The sequence below is a fragment of the Mesoplodon densirostris genome, chromosome 15 (assembly GCF_025265405.1).
Source record: "Mesoplodon densirostris isolate mMesDen1 chromosome 15, mMesDen1 primary haplotype, whole genome shotgun sequence".
NCBI lineage: Eukaryota > Metazoa > Chordata > Mammalia > Artiodactyla > Ziphiidae > Mesoplodon > Mesoplodon densirostris.
The window spans coordinates 18,208,922-18,233,972 of record NC_082675.1 but is presented as its reverse complement, the minus strand read 5'-3'; the positions used below and the strand labels follow the sequence as shown (position 1 = coordinate 18,233,972).

The following is a 25,051-nucleotide window of genomic DNA, read 5'->3' as shown; positions in this document are numbered from 1 at the left end:
AGTTTCTTGATTGATCACCCTGATGTGTTGTGAAAACTTAATCACCCCTTGAGATCATGTCTTTAGTTTCTTTGTTTACTTGGTTGTTACCTGTGTCCTGCATTGGACCACAAGCTCCATGAAAACAGGGCCATATTTTTGGGGTCTCCGCTTTTCCCCACTGCCTAGCCTAGTGTGGGTTCGTGGTAGACTTTGAAGAAATACTCACCAAATGCGTGAATGAAACAAGCAACCCAAACCTGCCAAAGATAGAATTCTGAATTTCTGGGGCAAGCAAGACACTTTGTGAATGAGTCTGGGGATGAATGAATGAATGAATGAATAAATGGATGGATGGGTGGATGGACGGATGGGTTGGTGAATGGATGGATGGATGAACAGATGACTAGGAGTTTTGTTGTCCCTCTTTAGCAGCAGTAGAATTTCTGTTTTCATAAAATCCTTTTTGTATAAATCTTGTGATTTGTAGACTAGTTCTGAGGTTAAACTCGGATTTCAAATGTTTCTTCTGCCTTTAATACAGTTATGCAACCTCACGCTTCCCTTCCACTTTCCGACTGGACAAGGGCTGGCTATGATTATAGATTGATTACAGATCCAGTGACTGTGCTGCCTGCTCAGGGCTTCCCTCCTGTCTCTCTCCTTTTGGGTTCATCTCAAACCAGGAGTTGGAACTTGGTCTTTCTTTGGACTTGGAAACAGTCCCCCAGGGTTGGAATGTCCATGCAACCCTTCAGAACAGAGCTGATGAGAACATTACATGATGTATAATAGCAAAATAGTTGCTCACATATTGTGAAATGAAGGTTACAGGGCAATCCCACATGTTTAACAAGCAGCAAAGTGGTTAGTACACGATGGACCTGGGCTAAGACACCAGGTTCAAAGCCGCCTCTTACTATCGTGTAACCCTGATAATCCTGCCCTATGGGGTGCATATGTGGATCGAGGGGGATGGGACACATTCAGGATCACGCAATTGCAGTCCTGAAATGTAAAGTCCTGAAACTTAAGTTTATAAGTTGGCAGTGAACTCACCAGCAAAACCTGCCTTGATGCAGAGTTATTTATAGTCTTGTCCCATTTTGTGTGAATATTTATGCCTTCTGCTGGTGAAATATTAACACCATAATGTGCCACATAAGGCTTTACCTTCCTAGAAAAATTTCCAAATTCTAAAATACATTGGGCCCTGGGAATTTCTGGTAAGGGATTGTGGGCACATGTATGTCATGTGCTGAGAATATTCCCTGGTGCATATTAAGCACAAAAATACTCATCCTTAATAAATGTGTGTGTGTGTGTGTGTGTGTGTGTGTGTGTGTGTGTGGCTGGAGAGACTGTAAGGAATGTCTCCAAATAGTTAGTAATCATTGTCTAACTCTAGTAATAATTGTCTAATTATGTGGTACACTTATGAGTCATCTAAATTTTCTTCTGCATTTTCTAACTTTCTGCTGTAAATATCATTGTTATAAGAAGTTTTAACAATGTTTAATAATAAAACAGTATAAAAATTACGGGGAGGAAAAAGCGAATCAGTCATCTCACTTCCTAGATAAGCTGAAACCCAGAGAGGTGCAGGGGTCTGTCTGAGGCCTCCCAACAAGATATCATAGGCCCTTAAGCCATTCAAACCCAGACCCTCAGCAGATGCAGATCAGAAAGCGGTCTTCAAACTCCCAGTGTTGATGTTGCCGCCTAACCTGGGCCCCAGAAAAAGTACCTCCACCCTCCTCCTAACTTGTTCTTTCTATAAATGGGAAGCGTGAGGAGATGAGGCAATTTATCAGGCAGCCTTCAGCTGTGCATCCTTGGGGATGTCACCTACCCTCTCCGTGGCTGGACTGGATGCTCTAAGTCCTTTGTGGCTCTCATAGCCTTTGCTTTTGTGTGGAGGGTTAGACAGGCCTGGGTTCAGATCTCAGACCAGTCCCATGCCCTCTCCGCTGCAATTTCCTTCTCTCTTGAAGGGGGATAACATCAGTGTCTACCTCAGAAGGGTGCAGAGATCATGAGAGCGGCAGGGCTGGGAGTGGACAGCCCAGAGGCTGCCTCGGTTGCCATCATCTGCTTTTCTTTTAAATTGAAGTATACTTGATTTACAATGTTGTGTTAATTTCTGCTGTACAGCAAAGTGACTCATACATATATTTATACATTCTTTTTCATTGTTGTTTATCTCAGGATATTGACTATAGTTTCCTGCGCTATACAGTAGGACCTAGTTGTTTATCCATTCAATGTATAATCGTTTGCATCTACTAATCCCAAACTCCCAGTCCATCCTTCAGTTGCCATCATTTGAATGGGCATCTCCCAAAGTTCTTATATGTGGCCACGGCTATTTCCAAGCCCCACCGGGCATACACCTTTAAGGTGTAGCAACCTGTGTCCACAGAGGAAGAGGGACTGAAGAGGCAGGTGAAGCTCTCTGATAAGAGGATACAATGCAAAGCAGAGAAGTTGAAATATCCACACAGTGTCAATGAGTATTGGGGTTTGTCAATAGAGAGTAAATATCTAGAAAAACGTTGAGTAAGCTGGAGAGCCTAACTGACTTTGGGTAGGGTAGGGTGTTTTGAAATACCTTCATTTCCTGATTTTAATTGTTTTTCCTGTTTTGAGGTGGTTACATGGAAGTGTGAGCCATTTGGGTCATGAGTACTTCTGGGTTTTTATTTGAAACTTAAAAAAAAAAAAAAAAACAGCCTACAGCAGGTTTCCTTTTTGGAGGGACTAAAGATAAAGCCATGAAGAAGCTTCCAGAGACTCTGAAGAACTGAGAATTTTGTTCACCTGTTTTATTTATGAAAAAAAAATTTTGTTGTTGTTGAAGTACAGTTGATTTACAATATTATGTTAGTTTCAGATGTACAGCAAAGTGATTCAGTTATACATATACATATATATACTCTTTGCCATATTTTTTCCATTATAGATTATTACAAGATATTGAATATATATATTTTAAAATTATTGTTGAAATGTTGTTGATTGTATAGTTAGAAGACTAACCAGCTAACCAGTGCCCTCAGGCAAGCCTGCTTACGCAACTCCAGGGAAAGGTCACTGTTCACTTTGTGGCCGCCTGGATGGCGCCCCCTGGATGTGTGGCCCTAGCTGTGCCTTTAGAAGAGAATTCCTTTGCATTTATTTTATTTCTAATTTTTCGGGTTTGCAATCCACATAAGCTACATTTACTACTACTGCAATGCTTGCTAGGCAGTGTGTCGGATCCTTTTTATTTATTATAACTACTTGGAGAAGCATTCATTCATTCATTCTAACTGGAATCAGACTGCCTGGGTTCAAGTCGCCAGCTGTGGCACGTTGCGCGATAGACATCTCTGTGTCTTCTTTCCTTATCTGTATTACAGAAATAAAACAGTTAAGATTGCTGCGACGATTAAATGAGACAGAGGCACCGAAGAACACTCTGTAAATACCTTATCAGCAGGAAACGTACTTAGGGTCACAGGGCAGCTGCGTCTTTCCTGTCTTGGAGGCCCTCATTTTAGCTGGGGACCCAGGGGGTCCCAAGTGTGTGCTAGAAGCTCACCGGGGGGAGGGGAGGCGTGGAGCAGACGCGTCCCTGGAAGTATAGGTGAAAGAATAAGCAAAAACCGGAACTTGGAAACCAAAAGTTGACTGCGGGGGCTTTTACCAGGCACCGTGGTGACATCTGACTCACATTTTAAATAACCCATATTTTCCACCACTTCCCTATTGTGTGCGTATTCCAGCACGTGAATTGCTTGCAGGTTTTTCCCAGCTGCCAGTCTGTAGTGGGGGATGCCATCCTGGAATTGTTCTACTCCAGTCCGGGGAGCTGGGGAGCCAAGAGGTTTCTTAAAGTCTCGGGCCACACTCTCCCGGCGCCCAAGGTCAGCGGTGGCTGCGCTACTGGCTGGTCCGGGGCGGGGTTGGGGGGAGGCGGGACCCGGTGTGGGAGATGGCGGGGTCCGTGTCCTGTCCCGGGACAGGAGGTGGGGCCCGGTCAGGGGGCGGGACCTCTAGGGAGGCAGGGTCCCCTTGGTCGGGGCGGGGCCTGGGCGGGCGCGTCTGCCCCGGACACAGGAGCTCAGGACGCCCTTCGGGATGGAGGAAGTCCTGCGCCGAGTTGGGCTCCTACAGGGTGGTTCGCCGCCCGGCCCGAGGCGCTCTAGGACCGCGCCTCCACCTCCCTGTCGCTACCTGGCTGGGCCCCGGGACAGGGGTCTGCTTCACAGGGGTAGGGGGTGCATGCTGTGCATCCCAGCAGGAGCCTGGTGGGCGGCGGGAGGGTCAACATGAGTCCCGCCAAGGGCAAAGTCTGTTTCCCCGATCGCAAAGTAAAGTAAGTAAGGCTTCAACTTTAGTGACCGTTAAGTTATCTTTTTTTAAAAAATTTTTATTGGGGGATAATTGACTTACAATGTTGTGTTAGTTTCAGGTGTACAGCAAGTTATCTTTTTATAAACTCGTGCAGAGTCCTTCCCACCCCCACTCCCCGCCCCCAGCCGAAGAAAGGCCGGCTTCAGTTTGGCAGCTGGGGAGATGGAGCCTGCCTCACAAACTCTAGCTGGTCTTGGCGGTGCAGGTGGTTGCCAGATTTGGCAGTGATGTTGATTGGAGAAGGGCTCTCGGAAGCGCACAGGTGCCTCAAGGTTGGCTGGTTGGCGGGGCCCGCGCTTTCCCCCTCCTCCTCCCCTTAGCCTTGATAAAGGTGATGGTTGCCTGACGGCAGGTCGTTTTGAAGCCTGGTGATCGTGAAGCCCGGGGCGAATCCACGTACCCTTGGGCAGGCATCCCACTTACGGTTATTTCCCGAGCAGGTTAAGTGTAGGCATTTCTGTGCCTGAGCCCTTCTTAGCACCACCTGCTTCATTTTGTTTGTTTGTTTGTTTCTTTCTTTCTTTTTTTGGTCTTCATTTTATTGCATTTTTTAAGGTTACCAAAGTGATGCTAACTGTGTTTGTTGTTGAAAATTCAGAAAATTATAGATAAGCAAAAAGGAAGAACAAACTCACCCGTACCCCTCCCCTCCATTTGATCTTTATTAACAGCTGCTGTATAGTCTTTCAGCCTTTTTTTATTTTTGGTGCAGGTATGCTTTAATTTATGAACTCGAATCATACAGAACATACTATGTTGTAACTTGCTTTTTCACTGGGCATTAAGTAGTCTACCACTAGACTCAGCACACTGTGGCCCACAGCCTGTTTTTGTGTGGCCTGTGTGCAAAGAATAGTTTTTAACTTACTTACCTACTTATTTATATGTTTTTTGGCTGTGCTGGGTCTTTGTTGCTTCGCGCAGGTTTTTCCCTCTAGTTGCTGCAAGTGGGGCTACTCTTCATTGTGGTGCACGGGCTTCACATTGCGGCAGCTTCTCTTTGTTGTGGAGCACGGGCTCTAGGCGCGCAGGTTCAGTAGTTGCGGCTCACGGGCTCTAGAACACAGGCTCGGTAGTTGGGCACAGGGGCTTAGCTGCTCCACGGCATGGGGGATCTTCCCAGACTAGGGATTGAACCCGTGTCTGCTGCATTGGCAGGTGGATTCTTAACCACTGCGCCACCAGGGAAGTCCCAGTTTTTAACTTTTAAATGGTTGAAAAAAAATCAGGGAATTTCCTGGCGGTCCAGCAGTTAGGATGCTTTCACTGTGGTGGCCTGGGTTCAATTCCTGGTCAGGGAACTAAGATACTGCAAGCAGCGTGGCACAGCCAAAAAAAAAAAAAAAAAAGAAAAGAAAAAAACAGTTGAAAAAATCAAAAGAAGTCTACTATTTAGTGAGATGTGAAAATTACATGAAGTTCAGATTTCAGTGTCTACAAATAAGGTTTTATTGAAACATAGCCACGTTATGTATCATCTATGGCTGCTTTTGTGCTTCAAGGGCAGTATTTAGTAGTGGAATAGAGACCGAATGGACTCTAAAACCTAAAGTATTCACTTTCCCGTCCTTTACAGAAAGCATTTGCCAACCCTTTTTCCACATGGTGCATTCTAGGGGTCCATAGTGTTCCTTTAAATGGGTACACTTTAAAATTTATAAACAATCTCCTACAGAGAGTGGATATTTAGGCTCTTTCTCCCTTTTTGTTATTATAACTAACACAGTGAAAAACAGCCTTGTAGCTAAGTCTCTCCCTATCCTTTGTTCTTTTCCCAGGATGTATCCATCTGGTCCATAAACATTACCTGACTATCTCCTGAGTGTAAGGCCTGCATCTGGAAGGGACACAAAAATGTTTGGGAAACATGACCTCTGCCTTTTAGGAACTCTTTTTTTTTTTTTTTTTTAATTTATTTATTTTGGCTGTGCTGGGTCTTTGTTGCAGCTCGTGGGCTCTTTTTTGGGGCTTGTGGGCTCATTTTTGCAGCGCACGGGCCTCTCTAGTTGTGGCATGTGGGATCTTAGTTCCCCGACCAGGGATCGAACCTGGGCCCCCTGCATTGGGAGCATGGAGTCTTAACCACTGGACCACCAGGGAAGTCCCTAGGAACTCTTGATCTAATGGGGGAAGCAGGTGTTTTCTTAGTAATTCAAATTCAAGGCCCACGGGAGCAACAGTAATTAACTGCTACCCTTCATGGGGTGCTTTCAGGATGCCAGGCTGAACGCTTCGTATGTGTGATCTCATGCCAAATTTACAACAGCACCATGGGACACTCAGTGGGTGCTGTCATCTCCATTTTACAGATGAGGAAACTGAGGCTGTCAGTGCTGGTGATAGCATAACGGGGATTCCGCTCAGGCTGTTGCCCAAAGGGCTCTTCATAGGCAGCCAGGTTTTCATGCATAACGTGCTTGAATAGACTCTTTCAAAATATAAGCCCTTCCTAATGTTGGACTAGTCAGAAGACTAAAGGACTCGACTGGTAACTAGTTACTGTGGCTGGTGAGCGTGCCAGGGAAGTGAAGACTCTTGGAGCCAGAAGGGCCTCGGTGGTTGTTTAGTTTCTCGGATGCAGGGTTCAGAGAGGGCAGGAGACCCAGATGTGTGGCCAGCCCACCAGGAGGGAGGCTGACCCTCCAGTTTTTTGGTTTTTCCTCAGAGGAGCCTAACAGAGCCTTCGGGGGCACCCTCCTTGGAGTGCTCAGAGCATGTCTGAGCAAAGGGCCCGCAGAAGGATAGGGGTCCCAGATTTGAATCACAGTCATTCTTGTGCACTAAGTTTTTTGTGGAGCATGGTAGTCACATTCCTTCCACATGTGGAGCCCTAATCTAACCCATCTGGCCAATACCCTCAAGTCTTACAGGAACGAAAGCAGGCCACGTGGTCTACAAAGGATACATTTTTTTCTGATCTATAAAAATATTAACACAAAAAGTTTAACCTATAACTCTTTTTTTTTTTTTTTTTTTTTTTTTGCGGTACGCGGGCCTCTCACTGTTGTGGCCTCTCCCGTTGTGGAGCACAGGCCCCGGACGCGCAGGCTCAGTGGCCATGGCTCATGGGCCCAGCCGCTCCGTGGCATGTGGGATCTTCCTGGACCGTGGCACAAACCCGTGTCCCCTGCATCGGCAGGCGGACTCTCAACCACTGCGCCACCAGGGAAGCCCTAACCTATAACTCTTGAATCACATTTAATTATACACTTTAATCCAAAAGAATAGCTTTCACAAACTACTTTATTTTTTATTTTAATTTATTTTAATTTATTTTAATTTATTTATTTTTGGCTGCATTGAGTCTTTGTTGTCGCATGCGGGCTTTCTCTAGTTGTGGCGGGCGGGGGCTACTCTTCGTTGTGGTGCATGGGCTTCTCATTGCGGTGGCTCCTCTTCTGTTGCAGAGAACAGTCTCTAGACGCATGGACTTCAGTAGTTGTGGTGCATGGGCTTAGTAGTTGTGGCTCGCAGGCTTAGTTGCTCTGCGGCATTTGAGGTCTTCCCGGGCTGGGCTTGAACCCTTGTCCCCTGCATGGGTAGGCAGATTCTTAGCTGCTGCGCCACCAGGGAAGCCCCGACACAAACCACTGTAATCCAAAAGAATGAACTTGCACGAAATTGGAATTGTCCCGTCAAGTTCAGACCATGTGATCACTGTATATATAATAATATGAAGATGCTTTATTGGGTCACTGCATGGTTCCTCTCTTAGCTTAAAGTCGCTAAAAAGATGGAGATAGACAGCCGCACTCTGCCTCTGAGCTCTGTAGCCTTGAAAAGTGCCATCAACCCTTTGAACCCCGGTTTCCTCATCTGTCAGTGGGACTGATCCTAATTGGCCTTTTCAGGGTTCTTATGCCCAGCACTCAGGGCCGTGGGTGCTGTCCTGAGTCAGCACAAACATTTGCACAACTGATAACAGTGATCACAGAATTCTGTTGCAAAAGAGGCCTATGCAGTCAAGAGGCGTTTGGGATCCTGTCCTGAAGACCTGGACCATCTACTAAGGAGCCAGAAATAATAGGAAGGCAAGGTCCCAAATGCTGGCCAGCATTTCTTGGTGTGCAAACAGGGCCAGAGTTCAGAGAACAGAGAAGTGAATGTGGGTTGGAGTGGTTGGAGGACATCTCAAGAAGAGACTTGAGTCTCTGTTGGGATGAAATAAAGTTGAGGACCGGAAGGCAGAAGAGTCTGGTCTTTAGTGAGCCCCGCAATATCCCGTTATGATGTCACTGCCGAGGGAATCCTGCTCAGGACCAAGGCCCGCTGCCCACGTTGAAATGTTGGTTGTTGATCTGTGGGTAGTCTCACTCCTATGTCGTGCACATTAGAATTTCCTGAGGGGCTTTTGAAAAACCGAAGTCTGCAAACTTTTCATAAAGGGCCAAATAATAAATATTTTCGGCATTGTGACAGTATGGTCTCTGTCACAGCTACTCAGCCCTGCCTTTTACTGCTCCAGCTCCCACAGGCAGTATGTAATTGAATGGGCCTGAGTGTATTCCAGTCATGATTTACAGACACTGAAATTTGAATTTCATATAATTTGCACGTGTCACAAGGTATGATTCTTTTTCAACCATTCAAAAATGTGAAAACCTTTATTAGTTTGTGGGAGGTACAGAAGCAGGTGGCAGACTGGATTTGGCCCTTGGGCCCTAGTTTGCTGACCCCTGGCCCAGCCAAAGTGGCCATCTCTGGAGGCACTGAGGGGGCAGTTGGCCTGAGAAATTTCCAAGCGTCCACTTATCGGGGGGTCCAAAGATGAGTTCAAAGCTATCAACCTTTCCTGGGCTATGCAATGTCCTTTCTTGCTTACTTGCTGGGTGATAATAGTAAGGCCTTTACTTCCATCAGGGCATAAGCTCAGAGCAGTGACCATCCCTGTTTTATGAAAGAAATGGTAGGGTAAGGGTTTTAAGAGCTGGTCAATGCCAGGGCCCTAGCCTGATGGCCTCACACTGGGGCTTTTATACTGGCTCCCGTGCAGAGAGGCACCTCAGCTAAAGCTCTTTCCTGCAGGCCAGGCCCAGTGGTGAACCCTGGACACATGCTCTAGGCGACAGATCCTATTAATAGTATAAATATTCACATCCTATCAGGGAGGCAAGGCACAGAATATTGAAGCAACTTTCCCAAGATTACACAGGTCATAAGCAGTAGATTTTGCATTCAAAGCCTGGGAGGATGGTTCTAGTCTACTGGGCTTTCTCACTTGTGGCACTGTTCACATTTGGGGCCCTGTAATTCTTTTTTAAGGGCCGTCCTGGGCTTTGCAGGATGTTGAGTGGCATCCGGGCTTTTTATCCACTAGATGCCAGGAGTACACTCCACGCTGTGATGACCAAAAATGTCTGCAGACAGTGCTGTGTGTCCCCAAGGGAGCAAAGTTGCACCCAGTTGAGAACCCCAGATTACCATATTGTCTCTCAAATGTAAGTGCTTGTTTTTGAAAGTACAGACCATAGAGTTACTTCCATTTATCTCAGATAGCTTTGTGCCTTGAAATTAGATCCCGGGGGTCAGATAGAATTGGATTGGAAGCCCAGCTCTGCCACTTGCCAGCTGTGTGACTTGAGGTCAGTGGGCCTCTCTGAGCCTCGGTTTCTTCATCGCGAGCAGGAGATGATGGTCTCCCCTGCATAAGGCTGTGGGGATTCAGGGAGGAGCCCCCTGTGCCCAATCTGTGGTGACATTTGAGGGTGTTTATTCCTTCCTTCCCAGTGCAGTCCTGCCTGGTCTCGTGCCTGGGCAGCTGATGGTGTTTGGTGTTTGGCTGACAGCTCTGTTGTGTAGCTGACCGCACCTGAAGCCACTTCCAAAGTCACCGTGGAATATTTCAGCCTCCACACTTGCCTTGGAAGGAATGCCAGCCAAAGGTCAGTCCCCCAGAGCCAATGTTGATTGGCCTCCAACTTCGTCAAAAACAGATAAAAATAGCCACTAGCCTCAGGCTGGCCCCACTGAAGCAGAGCCACACCAGCAGCATTGTGTGTTCACCCGTGTACTTTGCTGGGATGGGTTTGGGACCCTTCCAGTGGAGGGGCTGTGTCACCAGTTTTGAAGTCAAAATGGCGCTGTGAATGGTTTTTCCCAGGCCACAGAATGGTGTTTGTCTAATGGTTGAGTTTTTCTTTGTTGCTCTTTAGGTCAAATTGCTGAGTTTTAATGTTGCATGTATAAAAGTGGGATGTCTCAGACTTTCTGAAGCCACAGGATCAAGCCAGCCAGTTGGGGAAGACCATGGACAGAATGGGGAGGGTGGATAGTTGGGGAGGAGGCCATGGGCAGAGGAGTGGCCTGATGCCTTTCTTGGTTAGATTGGGAGATCAGTAGACCCTGATCCTCCTGGCATCACTGCATTGAAATAATATAGAGTTTACCGTGTGCCAGATGCCATCTTTTACTTTCTGTGTATTGATATGAGCTTATTTTATCTTCACAATCCAATGAGGTACATGTTATTATCCTCATTTTACGGTGGAGGATACTGAGTGCCTTACCAAATGGATACCAAAATGACCATGGCTTTCAGCATCCCTATTACAAAGTTAATAGCTTTTTCTTCTTATTGAAAATAATATATCATGGCAGAAGATTTAACAAATATAGGCAAAGAGGAGAAAACAGAAACCACCCATAATTCAACCACTTTGAGAAAGCTGCTCTTAACATTTTGGTATCTATTTCCCTAGATCAGGGGTCTGCAAACAATGGCCCTCAGGCCGAATCTGCCTGTTCTCTAAAGAAATAAAGTTCTTAAAAACGAACTGAACTGCTTGTTGGTTAATGGAATGTAATTATGATGAAAGCACTGTTCCTATTTGTAAGATGATATTGACCTTCAGAGTCCTTTTCTAAGTCCTGTTTCGTTTCAGCAGTTCAGTCCTAGGAGGTTTTAGAAGAAAAGCTGCTTGCAGTTTGTGGGAGGCAGGAAGGCCAGTTCAGGGGCCGGAAATCATTTGTTCATTTGTTTGTTCTTTCGGACAACATACATAAGCTTTGTTGAACGGAGACAGTCTTAATTGAAAATACAAATCCTGTGGTGGCATAGCATCATTATCGGTTTCTGTCATTCATTTCTGGTTTTGTTTCCTGGCCAAGAAGTCCGTTTTTTCATTTCTGATAGGCAGAGCTTGGGTTGGGGCGGGGGTGAAGGGGACAGACTGCAGGTTTGTAGAAGGCTTTTCCCGCGGGGAACTGTCCTGGATGGATAGACTTTATACAACAGAAAATGCCCACACCCAGTATTTCCTGGTGTGATGGAAAGAGCCCCAGTCCCGCTGACTTGCTGGGTGATTCCCTTTGCCTGACGGGACCTCAGTTTGCCCATCTGTAAACTGGGCTTTCTCTCCCCACAGTGGCTTATTGGCTTCCAGCTTTGCTCTTCCCGGTGACGTGCTGGCAGTGTTCCTTAGGATCTATCAGTTCTTTTCCTTTTTTTCCCCAAATATTTATTTATTTATTTGGCTGCGCCGGGTCTTAGTTGCGGCACGTGAGATCTTCGTTGCCACGTGTGGGATCTTTTGTTGCAGGATGCAGACTCCTAGTGGTAGCATGTGGGATCTAGTTCCCTGACTAGGGATCGAACCCGGGCCCCCTGCATTGGGAGCACGGAGTCTTAGCCACTGGACCACCAGGGAAGTCCCGGGTCTATCAGTTCTTCACCAAAACTTTTGGCCCCCCAAACCCACTCAGCCCCAGCCTCCCAAAATGCCTGGTGACACAGTTGCTGGATGCACCCCTGGGTGGCGAACCTCTAACTTAATGCCTGGCAGGTGGCTATCTCCCTGCTTGAATAGCCCATTTCCGGGTTGAGAGAGTGGGCTGAATGCCTGAATCTGTACCTGTCAAAACCCCGCCAAATGACAGCAGAGAGATTTTTCTTAAAGAGCTGGAAACCCATCAGGCCCTGGAAGAACAGGAGGGGAAGTTAGCAGCCACATTTTGGAAGCCAGAAAGCAGAAGAGCAAGCAGTCACTGGCTGAGCAGAACCGAGAGGGCTGAGCCGTAAAGCAGCAGTGAGGGAAGCTGAGAACCTGCACCCCAAAAGGCGCAGGGATTGGCAACATTGGGTGCCTCTGCATCTGGGTGCATCTACATGAGAAGGATTGGGTGAAAGATCCCCTCATCTGCTCCAGGTGGCTGGGGGCTTCCCACTTCCACCCCAGTAGCAGGCAGGCGGTTTGATCTCTGGAGAGGGAAGGGCAGAGGGTCTTTGGACTGGAGACCGATGGGCACTGTAGAGCCTGTGGAGCCTGTGTCCCAAACCGGAGGATGGGTGCTGTGTGCGTGCTGAATCCTGAAAGCTGCCCTGCCCCCCAGACCTGTCCCAACACTTCTCCCGCTTCCCCCTGGTCCCTAGGCTCCTGGCCAACCTTTATCCTCCAGGCAGAAGACCCCAAAACTTTTCCTCACTGGGGGAATTGGACCAGCCAGGGAGGATGACTCTAAAAATACTTGGGGTTCCCCAACACACAGTCCTCCCGGATCACCCTGCATTGAGGTCAGGGTCCAGTGACCCCAGCCTATGCTCAGTACTTCTCATCAGCCCTCTAGTTCCTGCTCTTGGTCATGAGGAAGCAACCATAGCTTATCAAACATTTGGGTGCAGTTTCTAAGATGGAAGGCAGGCCCCAAACATACAAACAAAAGGGACACAGGAAATGTGGGAGAAATAGAAACCACATCAGGAGAAGAGAACTTGGAGAAGCTATCATAAATACCCTCATCGGGGGCAGGGAGGATATTATACACATAGGAACAGGATGTATAGAAGAGGGGATATTGACAGACCAAAACCAAGCTCTTAGATGTTAAAAACACGATATTAGAAGTCAAAAACTCCACTGAACACTTAGGAGATAAGGCTGAGGGAATCGCCCAGAAGGTAGAAGAAAAGAGAGAGAAAATAGGAGAGGGGAAAAATACATAAACTAGTGGGCAGTCCAGGAATTTCAACATCCAGGTAACAGGAGAGAATGGAGAAAAAAGAGGCAGGGAAGTCACCAAGGAAATATTTGAAGATAAATTCCCAGACCTCAGTTTCCGGATTGAAGGAGGCTGACAGCTTCCCAGCCTTACTGATGGAAGTAGACACATACCTCAGCACATCACTAAAATCATTCCCTAAAATTGTAGAGTACTAGGGCAAAGAGAAGATCCTATAAGCTTCTGGATATGAAAAAACAGGTCACCTACAAAAGGATCAAGGATCATCATGGCTCTGGTTCTAGCATTCTTGGAAGCCACAACAACAGTGACATAAGGCTTCCAAAATTCTAAAGGAGAAAGTTTTCCATCTTAGAATTCCACGCACAGCCAAATGATCGGGTCCAATGTGACGACAGAAGGAAGACAGTTTTAGAACATGCAAGGCCACAAAATGTTTACTCCCCTGAACACCTTTTCTTAGAAAGCTACTGAAGGATGTCTTCCATTGAAACAAGAGAGTAAACCAAAGAGGAGCAAGACATGGAGGACAGAAAAAAGGGATCCAAGAGAACCAAAAAGAGTCTCTGAGGTGATAGTGGCAAGGGAACCCTATGCAGCCAGGATCAAGACAAGCATGTTGGGGGCATTATTGTCATGTGTCCTGCCATTGTACCATCTTTTTAACTGGATGAAACTACTGGTGGATATGCCCCAGCAAAACACAGGAGTCCATCAAGAAAGAGGGAGCCATGTGGTCCCTCAAATTCAGGATTAAACCCCAAGGAAAGGCAAAGGGAATCCTAAGGATGCCAGTGAAGGGAAGTCCCAGTTGACGGTTGCATAGGGGTTTAGATAACAGCGTCTGGATGAAAGGAGCGTCGAGGCCTTCAGGAGTGATGCGGTCAATGGAAAATAATGGAACCAATCAATTATCTTATGTGTACTAAGAGGCTGAGGAGTGAGATGAATTAGTGACAGATGCCAGGAAAACCAAGTCAATGAAAAAAATCACTAACTCCAGAAAAAAAAAAAAAAAAAAAAAAAAAAAGGAACATCTGGTATACCACAGCCCCTCACCTGTGAATAACGATCCCAGACTCATAAAACACCGAATACTGAATTTACCAAATTGCAGTATACCTGTATTGAGAGGTTGGGGAAAGGGGAGCCGATTGGATGGCTGCTTAAGAGCACTAATTCCACATCTGTCAAGATAAGAAGTTCATAGATGGATGGTGTCTTAAATGGATGACTCATGAGATAATGTACACATATTGTTCAGAACCATGGAGATGTGTAAATACCACAAAGAGTCAAACGTGATTTCCTCTGGGGTGGGGTTCTAGCAGGGGGATGGGGCAAGGACCCTCTATTTGTTATACATTTTTTTGTTTTCAGTTTTTTCAAAAAATTTGATATACACGTACAGAAAAGCACGTGAAAGATACAAACTGTTTAACAAGTGTAAAGTATTAGAATGTGGGAACTTCCCTGATCATAAACTTGGACCCCTGTTCTAAGCTTTTTTGTATTACTTGAGCCGCTAAATTATGGGCATGTAAAGTAAGAATGACTCTAAGATGAAAAATCTGATCGTACAGCTTGGGGCAGGTCAGAGGGTCGTTCCTACTTCATTTGTGATCTGACCTCTGGAGTCTCCTCGTAAAGTGTTTCAAGTTTCCCGGAGAGGGACTGCAAAGCAGCAGGGGTCTGATGGGCTTTGGCTTCTCTGTGGATGTGCATTTCATAGCTGCCGGGTGCCCAACCCCCTTCCCAGCGTCCCAGACCTGCTTGCTCACGGGTCTGTCCTGTTCCCTGGCAGGCCCAGCATGTCCGGGCTCCACCTGGTGAGAAGAGGCCGAGAACAGAAGAAGCTGGACCTGCACAGAGACTTTACTGTGGCTTCCCCTGCCGAGTTCGTCGTGCGCTTTGGCGGGGATCGGGTCATCGAGAAGGTACAGATGGGGTCCCGGCACTCGGTGTGGGGTGAGGTGGGCCAACCAGCCCCAGGCTGCAGAGGAAAAGTCCTGCCCCTTTGTGAGTGCTTGCGAAGGGCTGGGCGCTGGGGTTCATCAGCTTTTCACCCTCATGACAGCCTAAGTGACAGGTGCGTGACCCCATGTCACAGAGGAGGAGACTGGGGCCTCTGAGAAGGGTGGGGAGGCAAAGACCCTTCGTGCAGGGGGCTGCTTTCTGGGTTTCTAGGAGGGGAGCCTAAGACCCAGCTCTGCCCTCTCGAGGGATATAGCTCCTTACAGGAGAGCAGACCCAGATACTAGAATGATAGGGATGGAAGGAAACAGCTAAAATTGGTGGTTTGTGAAGGCTTTTCACATTGTTTCCTGTTCCAGCCGGTAAAGACCCTGACCTCGTGCTCTTAGATCATTCCCGTCATATTCACGGAGAAGCTAGAGCTCAGGGATTTGACATTGGTTGTCCAAAGTCACATAGGTAGTAAGTGCTGAAGTCAGAATTTGAACCCAGGTCAGTTTGACTGAAAGGCCTTTTTCTTTTCCATTTTATTTGAGGGTGGTACTAATAATGATAACAACCGCAACAACAGTGACAGCAGCTACCATTTATTGAGGGTCTCCTCTGGGCCAGGCATCCTGTTAACTGCTTTACATTGTTGTGTCTCATAGAACCATCCCCACAGCATTGTCAGTGGGGATTATTTTACAGATGAGGAAACTGAGGCCCAGACAGGGGAAGTGGCTTGCCCAGGTCTCACAGCTAATCAGTGGCAGAGCTGGAATTTGAAACCAGAGCCCATGCCCTCACCCCAGCATCCTAAGTACGGCATTGAGCCACAGAGACTCATATAGGTTCCCCAATCCGGCTGCCACCAGACTCCCTGACTGAAAATGCACACACCCACACGCCCCCCCCCCCCCACCCCGAAGCTTTGCTCTGATAATTAGGTCGAGGAAGCCATAGCCCAGCCGTTCTGTCCTCACTCACGGGAGGCATTTCTGAAAGGGGAGAAGGAACGCAGAAACTATGGTGGCCACTCACGGGATGTGACGTCTGGGCTCGCATTCCCTTCTGTAAAATAAATAGAGGCGATCACATCCCAAATCTCCAATGGGACTTGTCCTTCAGGGCCGTCACGAAGATTAGTCAGTGATGGAAGGACCTTAAAATTATGGACTTGGTACAGAAGTTGGAGCTTTGAATCTATACACCTAATTTTTTTGTTTTTTTTAACAAGAAAACTAGAGCTTGGTTTTATAGAGGCCAAACCAGGAGGTTTACCAGTCTGAGCTCCTCATATGAAGATGAAGCACAGAGTGGGAAGGGATCTGCCTAAGGCCACACAGCAAGTTCACAACACAGTGAGAACTGAAACTAGGGCCCCTCTGTTGCTGGGGACAGCCAGCCTCACTGCCTTTCTTCCTTCCCAAATGTGGGACCTTTAACCTTCTGGATACAGAAGCAGCCACCGGGGACAGTTCAGAGCATAGGTCATACTGTGGAGGGCTCACGAGTGCCAGCTTTGCCACTTACTAGCTGTTTGATCTTGGGCAAGTGCCCTAACTCCTCTGGGTTTTAATGTCTTTAACCCCAAATAGTGATAAAAGTACAACCTCTTTCAAAGGGCTGTTGTGAGGTTGAAATGAAATGGTGCTGGTAAAATACACTCTACTGTAGCTTGGTACATACTAAGTGCTCAAAAAATGCTACATGAACATGATGGCGCCAAACAGAGGAATCAAAAATCATTAACCCACCCATCCATCCATCCATCTGATCATCCATCCTCCCATCATCCATTCAACCATCCATCCACCCATCCATCCATCCATCCATCCATCCATCCATCCATCCATCTGATCATCCATCCTCCCATCATCCATTCAACCATCCATCCACCCATCCATCCATCCATCCATCCATCCATCCATCCATCCATCTGATCATCCATCCTCCCATCATCCATTCAACCATCCATCCACCCATCCATCCATCCATCCATCCATCCATCCATCCATCCATCCATCTGATCATCCATCCTCCCATCATCCATTCAACCATCCATCCACCCATCCATCCATCCATCCATCCATCCATCTGATCATCCATCCTCCCATCATCCATTCAACCATCCATCCACACATCCATCCATCCATCCATCTGATCATCCATCCTCCCATCATCCATTCAACCCTCCATCCATTGGATCATCCATTCATGCATCCAGCAGACTTTATGTACCTGCTCTGTGCTGGGCTGAGTGCCGTAGAACTACAAAGAGGTGCCATGGGAGGCTCACAGAGGTGAGATGAGCCCTGGGGTAGCACTCAGCCTCCAGCACAGGTGGATGTGCAGCTCTGGCCCCTCCTCGTTTTCCCCTGTCCAGGTGCTCATCGCCAACAATGGTATCGCCGCCGTGAAATGTATGCGCTCCATCCGCAGGTGGGCCTATGAGATGTTCCGAAATGAGCGGGCCATCCGGTTTGTAGTCTTGGTAACCCCCGAGGACCTCAAAGCCAACGCAGGTATTGATACTTGGGCCCTGACTTTCTTCCCCTCTGCCACGTCCCCCCGTCCTTACCTGCCCTCACCTCCTTCACCCCACCTGGGCCAAGTCCATCTTGGACCCCAAACAGCATCGCAGGGTACCTCTCCTGAGCTCGTATTTATTTCCCCTTTCTTTATTTAATTAAAATTTCTGCTGACAACAAGAGTGACCCATATGTCTTATAAAAATGCAAATGGTTAACATGCAAAGCGGAAATCTCACCTTTGAGAAACGGTACAGTAGATTTGGTGTTTCTTCCTCCATATGTTTTCTTCTTGCACTTGTACTGTTTTTCAATCATTCCTTCATTTTTCTATTTCTTAACCTCTCCATGTCTATTACCATTGATCATTCTGTTAATAACTATTGGACAATTTGCCTTTTCCCCTGAACAGTTGTATCCCTTTACAGACTCTGCACACAGCAGCCAAACAGATCTTTTAAAAACACAGATCAGGTCCCATCAGCCCCCTCCTGTGTCCACCACCAGCTACCTCAGCCCCCCGAGCCTCCCCAGACTTCAGGCCCTTGGCTCTGCTCTGCACAGACGTGGCCTCCTTTTTGCTCACTACAGTGACGACAGGTTTCCTTGTTAGCCCCATTTTACAGATGAGATAATCGAGGCATGAGGGTATAACTCACTTGCCCGGGGTCATGCAACCAGTACATGATGCAGGCGGGATTGAAACCCTGGGCTGAGTCCACAGCCTTGGGCTGTCGGGTCTCCTATCGTGCTCAGGCTACAATTCCAGAACCTCACTCAGGCCAATTAAGGCCTCACATGACTTGGCCCCTGCTGGCCTCCTGGACCCCCATCTCCCGCCTCTAGACATCCAGCCCTGGGCCCCAGTCACACTGGCCTCATCAGTTTTGGCCTCGCTCTTTCCTGTTGCAGAGGCTTGGAATGTTCTGGAGCTTCTGCTGATAGTGCTTCCCCGAAGCTCTTTGTACAGCAGGTCTCCACCCCTCCACGCACGACTTGGGTCTCATAGTCTTCCTGGGCATCCCTCTCAGAGAGCCCCGGTGCTGCTCACAGCCTGTAGTTATCATGTTTGTCTCTTGTTTATCTTCTCCAACATGATAGTAAAATTCAGCAAGGCGAGGGTCATGGTCTGACTTCTCGCTTTATAATCTCTGGGACCTCTCCAGTCGCCAACACAACGTGTTGGGTTAACATCAGAGGCCGGCGGGCCCGGAAGGAAGCATGGCTCTCTAGTTTCTTTCCAAGTGTGCACATAAAGTTCAACATCATTTCTTTTCAGGGTCTTCAAGAATTTCATAGTACAGATGTACCAGCTCCTGACTTTTGATTGAGTCTAGCTTTTCACAGTTCAAAACACTGCCCTGTGAACACCCTCTTACATCAGTCTTTGGCCTCGTCGATGAGTGTTTTCTTAGAACATATTTCTAGAAGTGGGATTCTGGTTTTAAAGAACATGAATATTTTTAAATCAAAACATTGTATTGTATTCAGTTTTGAAAAGGAAGGAAATCCTGTCTCATGTTACAGCAGGGATGAACCTTGAGGACATTATGCTCAGTGAAATAAGCCAGTCAAATACTCTATGATTCCACTTATATGGGGCACCAAGAGTAGTCAGATTCATAGAGACAGAAAGTAGAATGGTGGTTGCCAGGGGCTTCGTGGAGGGGGATGGGGAGTTGTCATTTTATGGGTATGAGTCTGAGATGCATGAGATGAAAAAGTTCTGGAGATCTGTTTCACAACAATGTGAATACTTGACAGTACTGAGCTGTACACTTCAAAAGTGATTAAGATGGTAAATTTTGTTATGTGTTTTTTTTATTACCATGATTAAAAACAAACATTGTATTGTTTAATGGCTAAACAATATTAAGATAAACCTTAAATAAGAATTTTTAGGGAGTTCCCTCGTGGCCTAGTGGTTAGAATTCCAGGCTTTCATTGCCGTGACCTGGGTTCAGTCCCTGGTCGGGGAACTGAGATCCCACAAGCCGCGTGGCAAGGCCAAAAATTAAAAAAAAAAAAAAAAAGAATTTTTAAAACCCACCTCTAATCCGACTATCTTGATAGCTTGTTTCCTTCTTTTTTGTTGCCTTCCAGGCCTCCAGACACCCATGTGTTTTCTTTTTTTTTTTTTTTTTGAAGTCTTTATTGTTTATGTTTTGGGTTTTTTTGGCCATGAGGCATGTGGGATCTTAGCTCCCTGACCAGGGATCAAACCCACGCCCCCTGCATTGGAAGCACAGAGTCTTAACCACTGGACCGCCAGGGAAGTCCCCAGATACATATATATTTTCACATGATTAAAGTCATACTCAGTTTTCTTTGAACTACCATATACATTTGTCCATTGTTGCCCCCGAATCTTCATGGTTATCCTTTCAGTAGCGGGGCGTGGTTGCATCCTGCAGATATCCTGGCCTCGACTTCAGTCTCTCAGCCCTTCTTTTCTTTTCTCTCCTGTTTAACCCCAGAGTATATCAAGATGGCAGATCAGTACGTCCCCGTCCCAGGAGGGCCCAACAACAACAATTATGCCAACGTGGAGCTGATTGTGGACATTGCCAAGAGGATCCCCGTGCAGGTAAGTCAGACGGGACACCCCAGTCTACCCGTGGCGGGGGTGATGCCCTGAGCTCTGGAGCAACCTGATTCTGCGGTTTGGAAGGGATGGAGGAGCTGGGTCCTAGGAGACCCTGAAATCCAGGGCTGATGTGACCCAGCAAAGAGCTTCTGGGGTGTGATGGGAGGCGGGTTCTTGAAGAAAGACCTTTGTCATGCCTCTTTGTGTTTGCAGGCGGTGTGGGCTGGCTGGGGCCATGCTTCTGAAAACCCCAAACTTCCGGAGCTCCTGCACAAGCACGGGATTGCTTTCTTAGGTAGAGTGCGCCTCCGTCAGATGCGTGGGAATTGGGGTGTTGATGAGTTGCTCGGTGGGTCAGATTCTCTTTAATACAGCCCTGTAAGGAGGGGACCAGTTTGATATTCCCACATCACACTTTCATGGTCAGGAGCAAATGAATCCAGGGGTGGGAGGTCACATGGATAGGTCAGCCAGCCCAGGGAAATAGGAGCCATTACCATGGTTACCACAGCAGAATAATGCCGGGCAAGCAGAACCCTCTGCTGGTGTTCCTGTTGGTACTGAGATACCAGTCATGGTCAGATTTCTAACTGGGTTTGGAAACCTTTCTGATAAGGCCACACCTTTCCTTGGGCTGTTCTCAGACCTTTGGAATGCCCTCACCTCCTGGGACCAGAGCCTCTCATCTCTACTACTTATTAGGTAAAATGATACTTACTGTCAATGGCATCTGTTTGTTTCAGGATTTGGATTTGAAATTTGTAAACATTGCTCAGTTACACTATCTGTTATGTGTGATGGGAATCATTTACCATCCCCAATAAGTCCCTATTGCTGCTCCTTATCTCTGGGCCCACAACCCAGACTTGCATATAAAGCAGCTTGGTGCTAAGTCAATACCTGATACTCACCTAAGGGTCTGCCTGGTGACCTGTGCTCACTGATGTATTCTTTGTCCATGACCTCTGATTGGCTGTCACATGGGACTCTCATTATCTCTCATGTTTAATTCTGGAGAGTGATGGTCCAGCCCCAGAGCCAGCCAACTACAGCCCAGGCCAAATCTGGCCTACTGCCTGCTTTTGTAAATAAAGTTTTATTGAAACACGGCCCTGCCCATTCATTTATGTATTGCTTATGGCTTGTTATAGAAAAAGTTTGCGTGGTCTAGTGTTTTGAGGTGCTGGCTTGCCCCCTTCGTCTAGCTTTTTGCTAGTGAACTTTGTGTAGGCCATAGAGCTTAGGTTGTAAATCACGTTTACAATCCAAATGTATTGAAAGTTGACTGGTAAAGTAGCAGACTAATAGATTTTTTCTTCCCCGACTTGATGTTAAATCCTTGGAAGCTGGGACTTGGGGACGTTTCTTTGTGTACCTGGTTGGCACCTGGCTTCCAGGGCCTTGTGGCTGACTTAAGTCTGACTTCCCCTTTGCCCCAATCCCTCAGGCCCTCCCAGCGAGGCCATGTGGGCACTGGGAGACAAGATCGCCTCCACCATCGTGGCCCAGACGCTGCAGATCCCAACGCTGCCCTGGAGTGGAAGTGGTAAGGGACCCTGAACCTCACTTCGGGGGAACTCCTGGGCCCAATCTTGCTAATGTGAGCAGAGGGGGTGACAGGAGTATACTTTTTTAATTCTTTCATTAAAAAAATTTTAAATGATCATGAAAATGGTCCTGTTTCATTGTAGACAACTTAGAAACTAGGAGAAGTACAGAAAAGGAAATAGAAATCCTTTATAATCGACTGACCCGGTTTTGATCATTTGTTATATTGTTCCAGCCTTTTTTCTAGGCACATCCTTTAAAAAACCAGAGCTCTTACATTTAACAGTTTGTGACTTGTTTTTTCTCACTAACCTTTCTATGTCAGTAAATGCACTTTACAACATTTAAAATGCCTGCATAGGACTATATTATACAGATATACTGTAATTGACTTAACAGTCCTCTATAGTTATACATTTAGGTTGTTTCCGATGAATTTTTTTCTAATTTTGAAAATATTAAAAGCTTTGATAGTCCTGTACCTAACTCTCTATGTCCATTTTAATCACTTCCTTAGGATAAATTCCTAAAAGTGGAATTTCTAGAATAAATTTAAAAAAATAAACAGGAAAAACATCTCAAGAGTTTCTTATTCAGTTTGATTTTTTTCCTCCAAAGATTGAATTTTAAATTTAGAATGAAAAGTTTGTTTCTGTTTTTGTTTTTTTTTTAAATCTTCACAGGGTTTTGGAAAGTAATGATTCACATACGAATGACTCCATAGGGTAAAGTTGGAGTTGGGGTTTTTTTGGATTCAGGTTAATATGGCTGTTCTTGGTAGACTCGGTCTGAATTTTCTTAAGCTTGGTGTCCCATTCAGGGTTGAGTCAGTCCTTAAGGAAATTAAAATCCACTGCAGGAAGCTGAAGGGCTGTGTCTGAATTCTGCTGGTCCAGAGGCCAGGTCTAGAGTGGCTTTGGTGGGAAGAGGCCCTGTGTTTCTGTGTCGTGTCTGTGCTCTTTTGGGGAAGATTCAGTTTTCTTTGTGACCCTCCAGGTCTGACGGTGGAGTGGGCAGAAGATAGTCTGCAGCAGGGGCAAAGGATCAGCGTCCCGGAGTACATTTACAACAATGGTTGTGTGAAAGATGTTGATGAGGGCTTGGAGGTAAACGCTCCTGGGGGGTCAGGTGCCAGAACCTTCTCATCATCCTGGTAGCAGCGGAAACCTCTAAAGTGGTCTCTTTGTCCTTTGCCCCCAGGCAGCAGAAAAAATTGGTTTTCCCTTGATGATCAAAGCTTCTGAAGGCAGTGGAGGGAAAGGCATCCGGAAGGTGGAGACTGCTGAGGACTTCCCAATACTTTTCAGACAAGTGAGCTGTTCGCGCTGCATATTTTTCCATGTGTCTTTGGGAATTGTGTTTATTCAGTTGGTGGCCACCAGATTCTTTCCACTAACATTATTGTGTCACAATCAAGAGGACACTTGCGGGAGCTGCAATATTGCTGTGTTGTGTTGCAAAACATATGTATACATTTTTACTCGCAGAAGTCCAAGGTTTTTGTTGATCTGTACACTATTTCCTTAAGATGTTTGATTCTATGAATCAGTGTGTCTCTAAAGGATTTCAGAGGTATCTGTTTGTGAGAATATCTGTTTGTGTCTATACTTGTCTATCGAGAGATGGGATAGTTTGTACATTTTAGCAGTTTCAATATTTTTAACATTTCTAGACAATTGATTTTTATTGTCTGAACGAATCATATATTTACTTATTTGTAGCTGGTTTTCCACTTTTAAAACATTATGCCCAGGGGGTGGGGGAAGGGATAAATTAGGAGCCTGCGGTTAACATATACACACTACTACATATAAAATAGATAACCAACAAGGGCCTACTGTATAGCATGGGAACTATACTTAATATTATGTAATAACCTATAAGGGAAAAGAATCTGAAAAAGAAAAAAATGTATATATAAAACTGAATTGGGCTTCTCTGGTGGCACAGTGGTTAATAATCCACCTGCCAATGCAGGGGACACGGGTTCAAGCCCTGGTCTGGGAAGATCCCACATGCCGCGGAGCAACTAAGCCTGTGTGCCACAACTACTGAAGCCCGTGCGCCTAGAGCCCGTGCTCCACAACAAGAGAGGCCACCGCAATGAGACTCCCGCGCACCGCAACAATGAGTAGCCCCTGCTCACCACAGCTAGAGAAAGCCCGTGCGCAGCAATGAAGACCCAACACAGCCAAAAATAAAATAAAAAAAACAAAAAACACTGAATTGCTGTGTTGAAATGTACATGATATAGTAAATCAACTATACTTCAATTAAAAAAATTTTTTAAAGGTCACCTAACTATAGATTAAAGAAAAACCCGTTATGCCCATTGTTGGCAATATTTATAAAAATTCACACCGTAATCTTCCCGTTCTTAACCCAACTATTTTAATATTTCTGGGCTTTCTTGTAGACCTTGCTCACATGTATATTTAATTTAGTTTATTTTTAAAATTTTTATTTTTTTATTGAAGTATAGTGATTTACGATGTTTCAGGTATACAGCGAAGTGATTCAGTTATACATATATATCTCTTCTTTTTCACATTCTTTCCTATTATAGGTTATTACAAAATATTCACATGTATATTTTAAAGAGTTGTATTTGGCCTACACAATATTTTGTTCTACGTTTTAAAAATTTCAAATTGTGGATCATAAACAGTTTTACCCTGTCCAGTCCTTACAGTTATTTTGATGATTGCACAGTATTCCCTATGTGGCCATTGTCTTATTTATCAAACCTTTCCTTTTTTGTGAAATGTTAAGCTTGCTTCCATTTTCATTATTATGCACAGTGCCACTATAGTATAATATGGTATTTAATACTATAAATAATATTTAGCTTTTTTTTTCTTCTTCTGAATTATTTTCTTGGGTAAAGACCTTGGGAGAAGAAGGATTTAGTTAAATAGCATGTACTTTACATGCGCTGACAAATACATACCAGTAAATTGCGTTCTCAAAAGGTTTACCGATTATACAGCTGTGGGCCATGTGTGAGTATTATATAAAGTAGTGGTTTCACTACCACATGTCCCTATTGGGGTGTACTGGTTTGGGAGTATTTTGGGGGGAAGAATTTATATTTTCG

At 45.9% G+C, this 25,051-nt stretch overlaps 1 protein-coding gene and 1 non-coding gene across 2 annotated transcripts in view; one reads left to right on the top strand and one right to left on the bottom strand.

The window, feature by feature from the left end:
- Nucleotides 1-25,051, top strand: part of ACACB (acetyl-CoA carboxylase beta) — a 106,654-nt gene that overhangs the window by 12,114 nt on the left and 69,489 nt on the right. The window contains exons 3-9 of the mRNA XM_060119398.1: nt 15,137-15,269; nt 17,675-17,813; nt 20,297-20,406; nt 20,620-20,701; nt 21,854-21,952; nt 22,951-23,060; nt 23,155-23,265. Of these exons, the coding sequence (XP_059975381.1) occupies nt 15,137-15,269; nt 17,675-17,813; nt 20,297-20,406; nt 20,620-20,701; nt 21,854-21,952; nt 22,951-23,060; nt 23,155-23,265 (784 nt within the window). The remainder of the gene's footprint in view (nt 1-15,136; nt 15,270-17,674; nt 17,814-20,296; nt 20,407-20,619; nt 20,702-21,853; nt 21,953-22,950; nt 23,061-23,154; nt 23,266-25,051) is intronic.
- On the bottom strand, nt 6,405-6,477 carry TRNAW-CCA (transfer RNA tryptophan (anticodon CCA)). The gene has a single exon. It is a non-coding gene; the product is annotated as a tRNA-Trp (tRNA).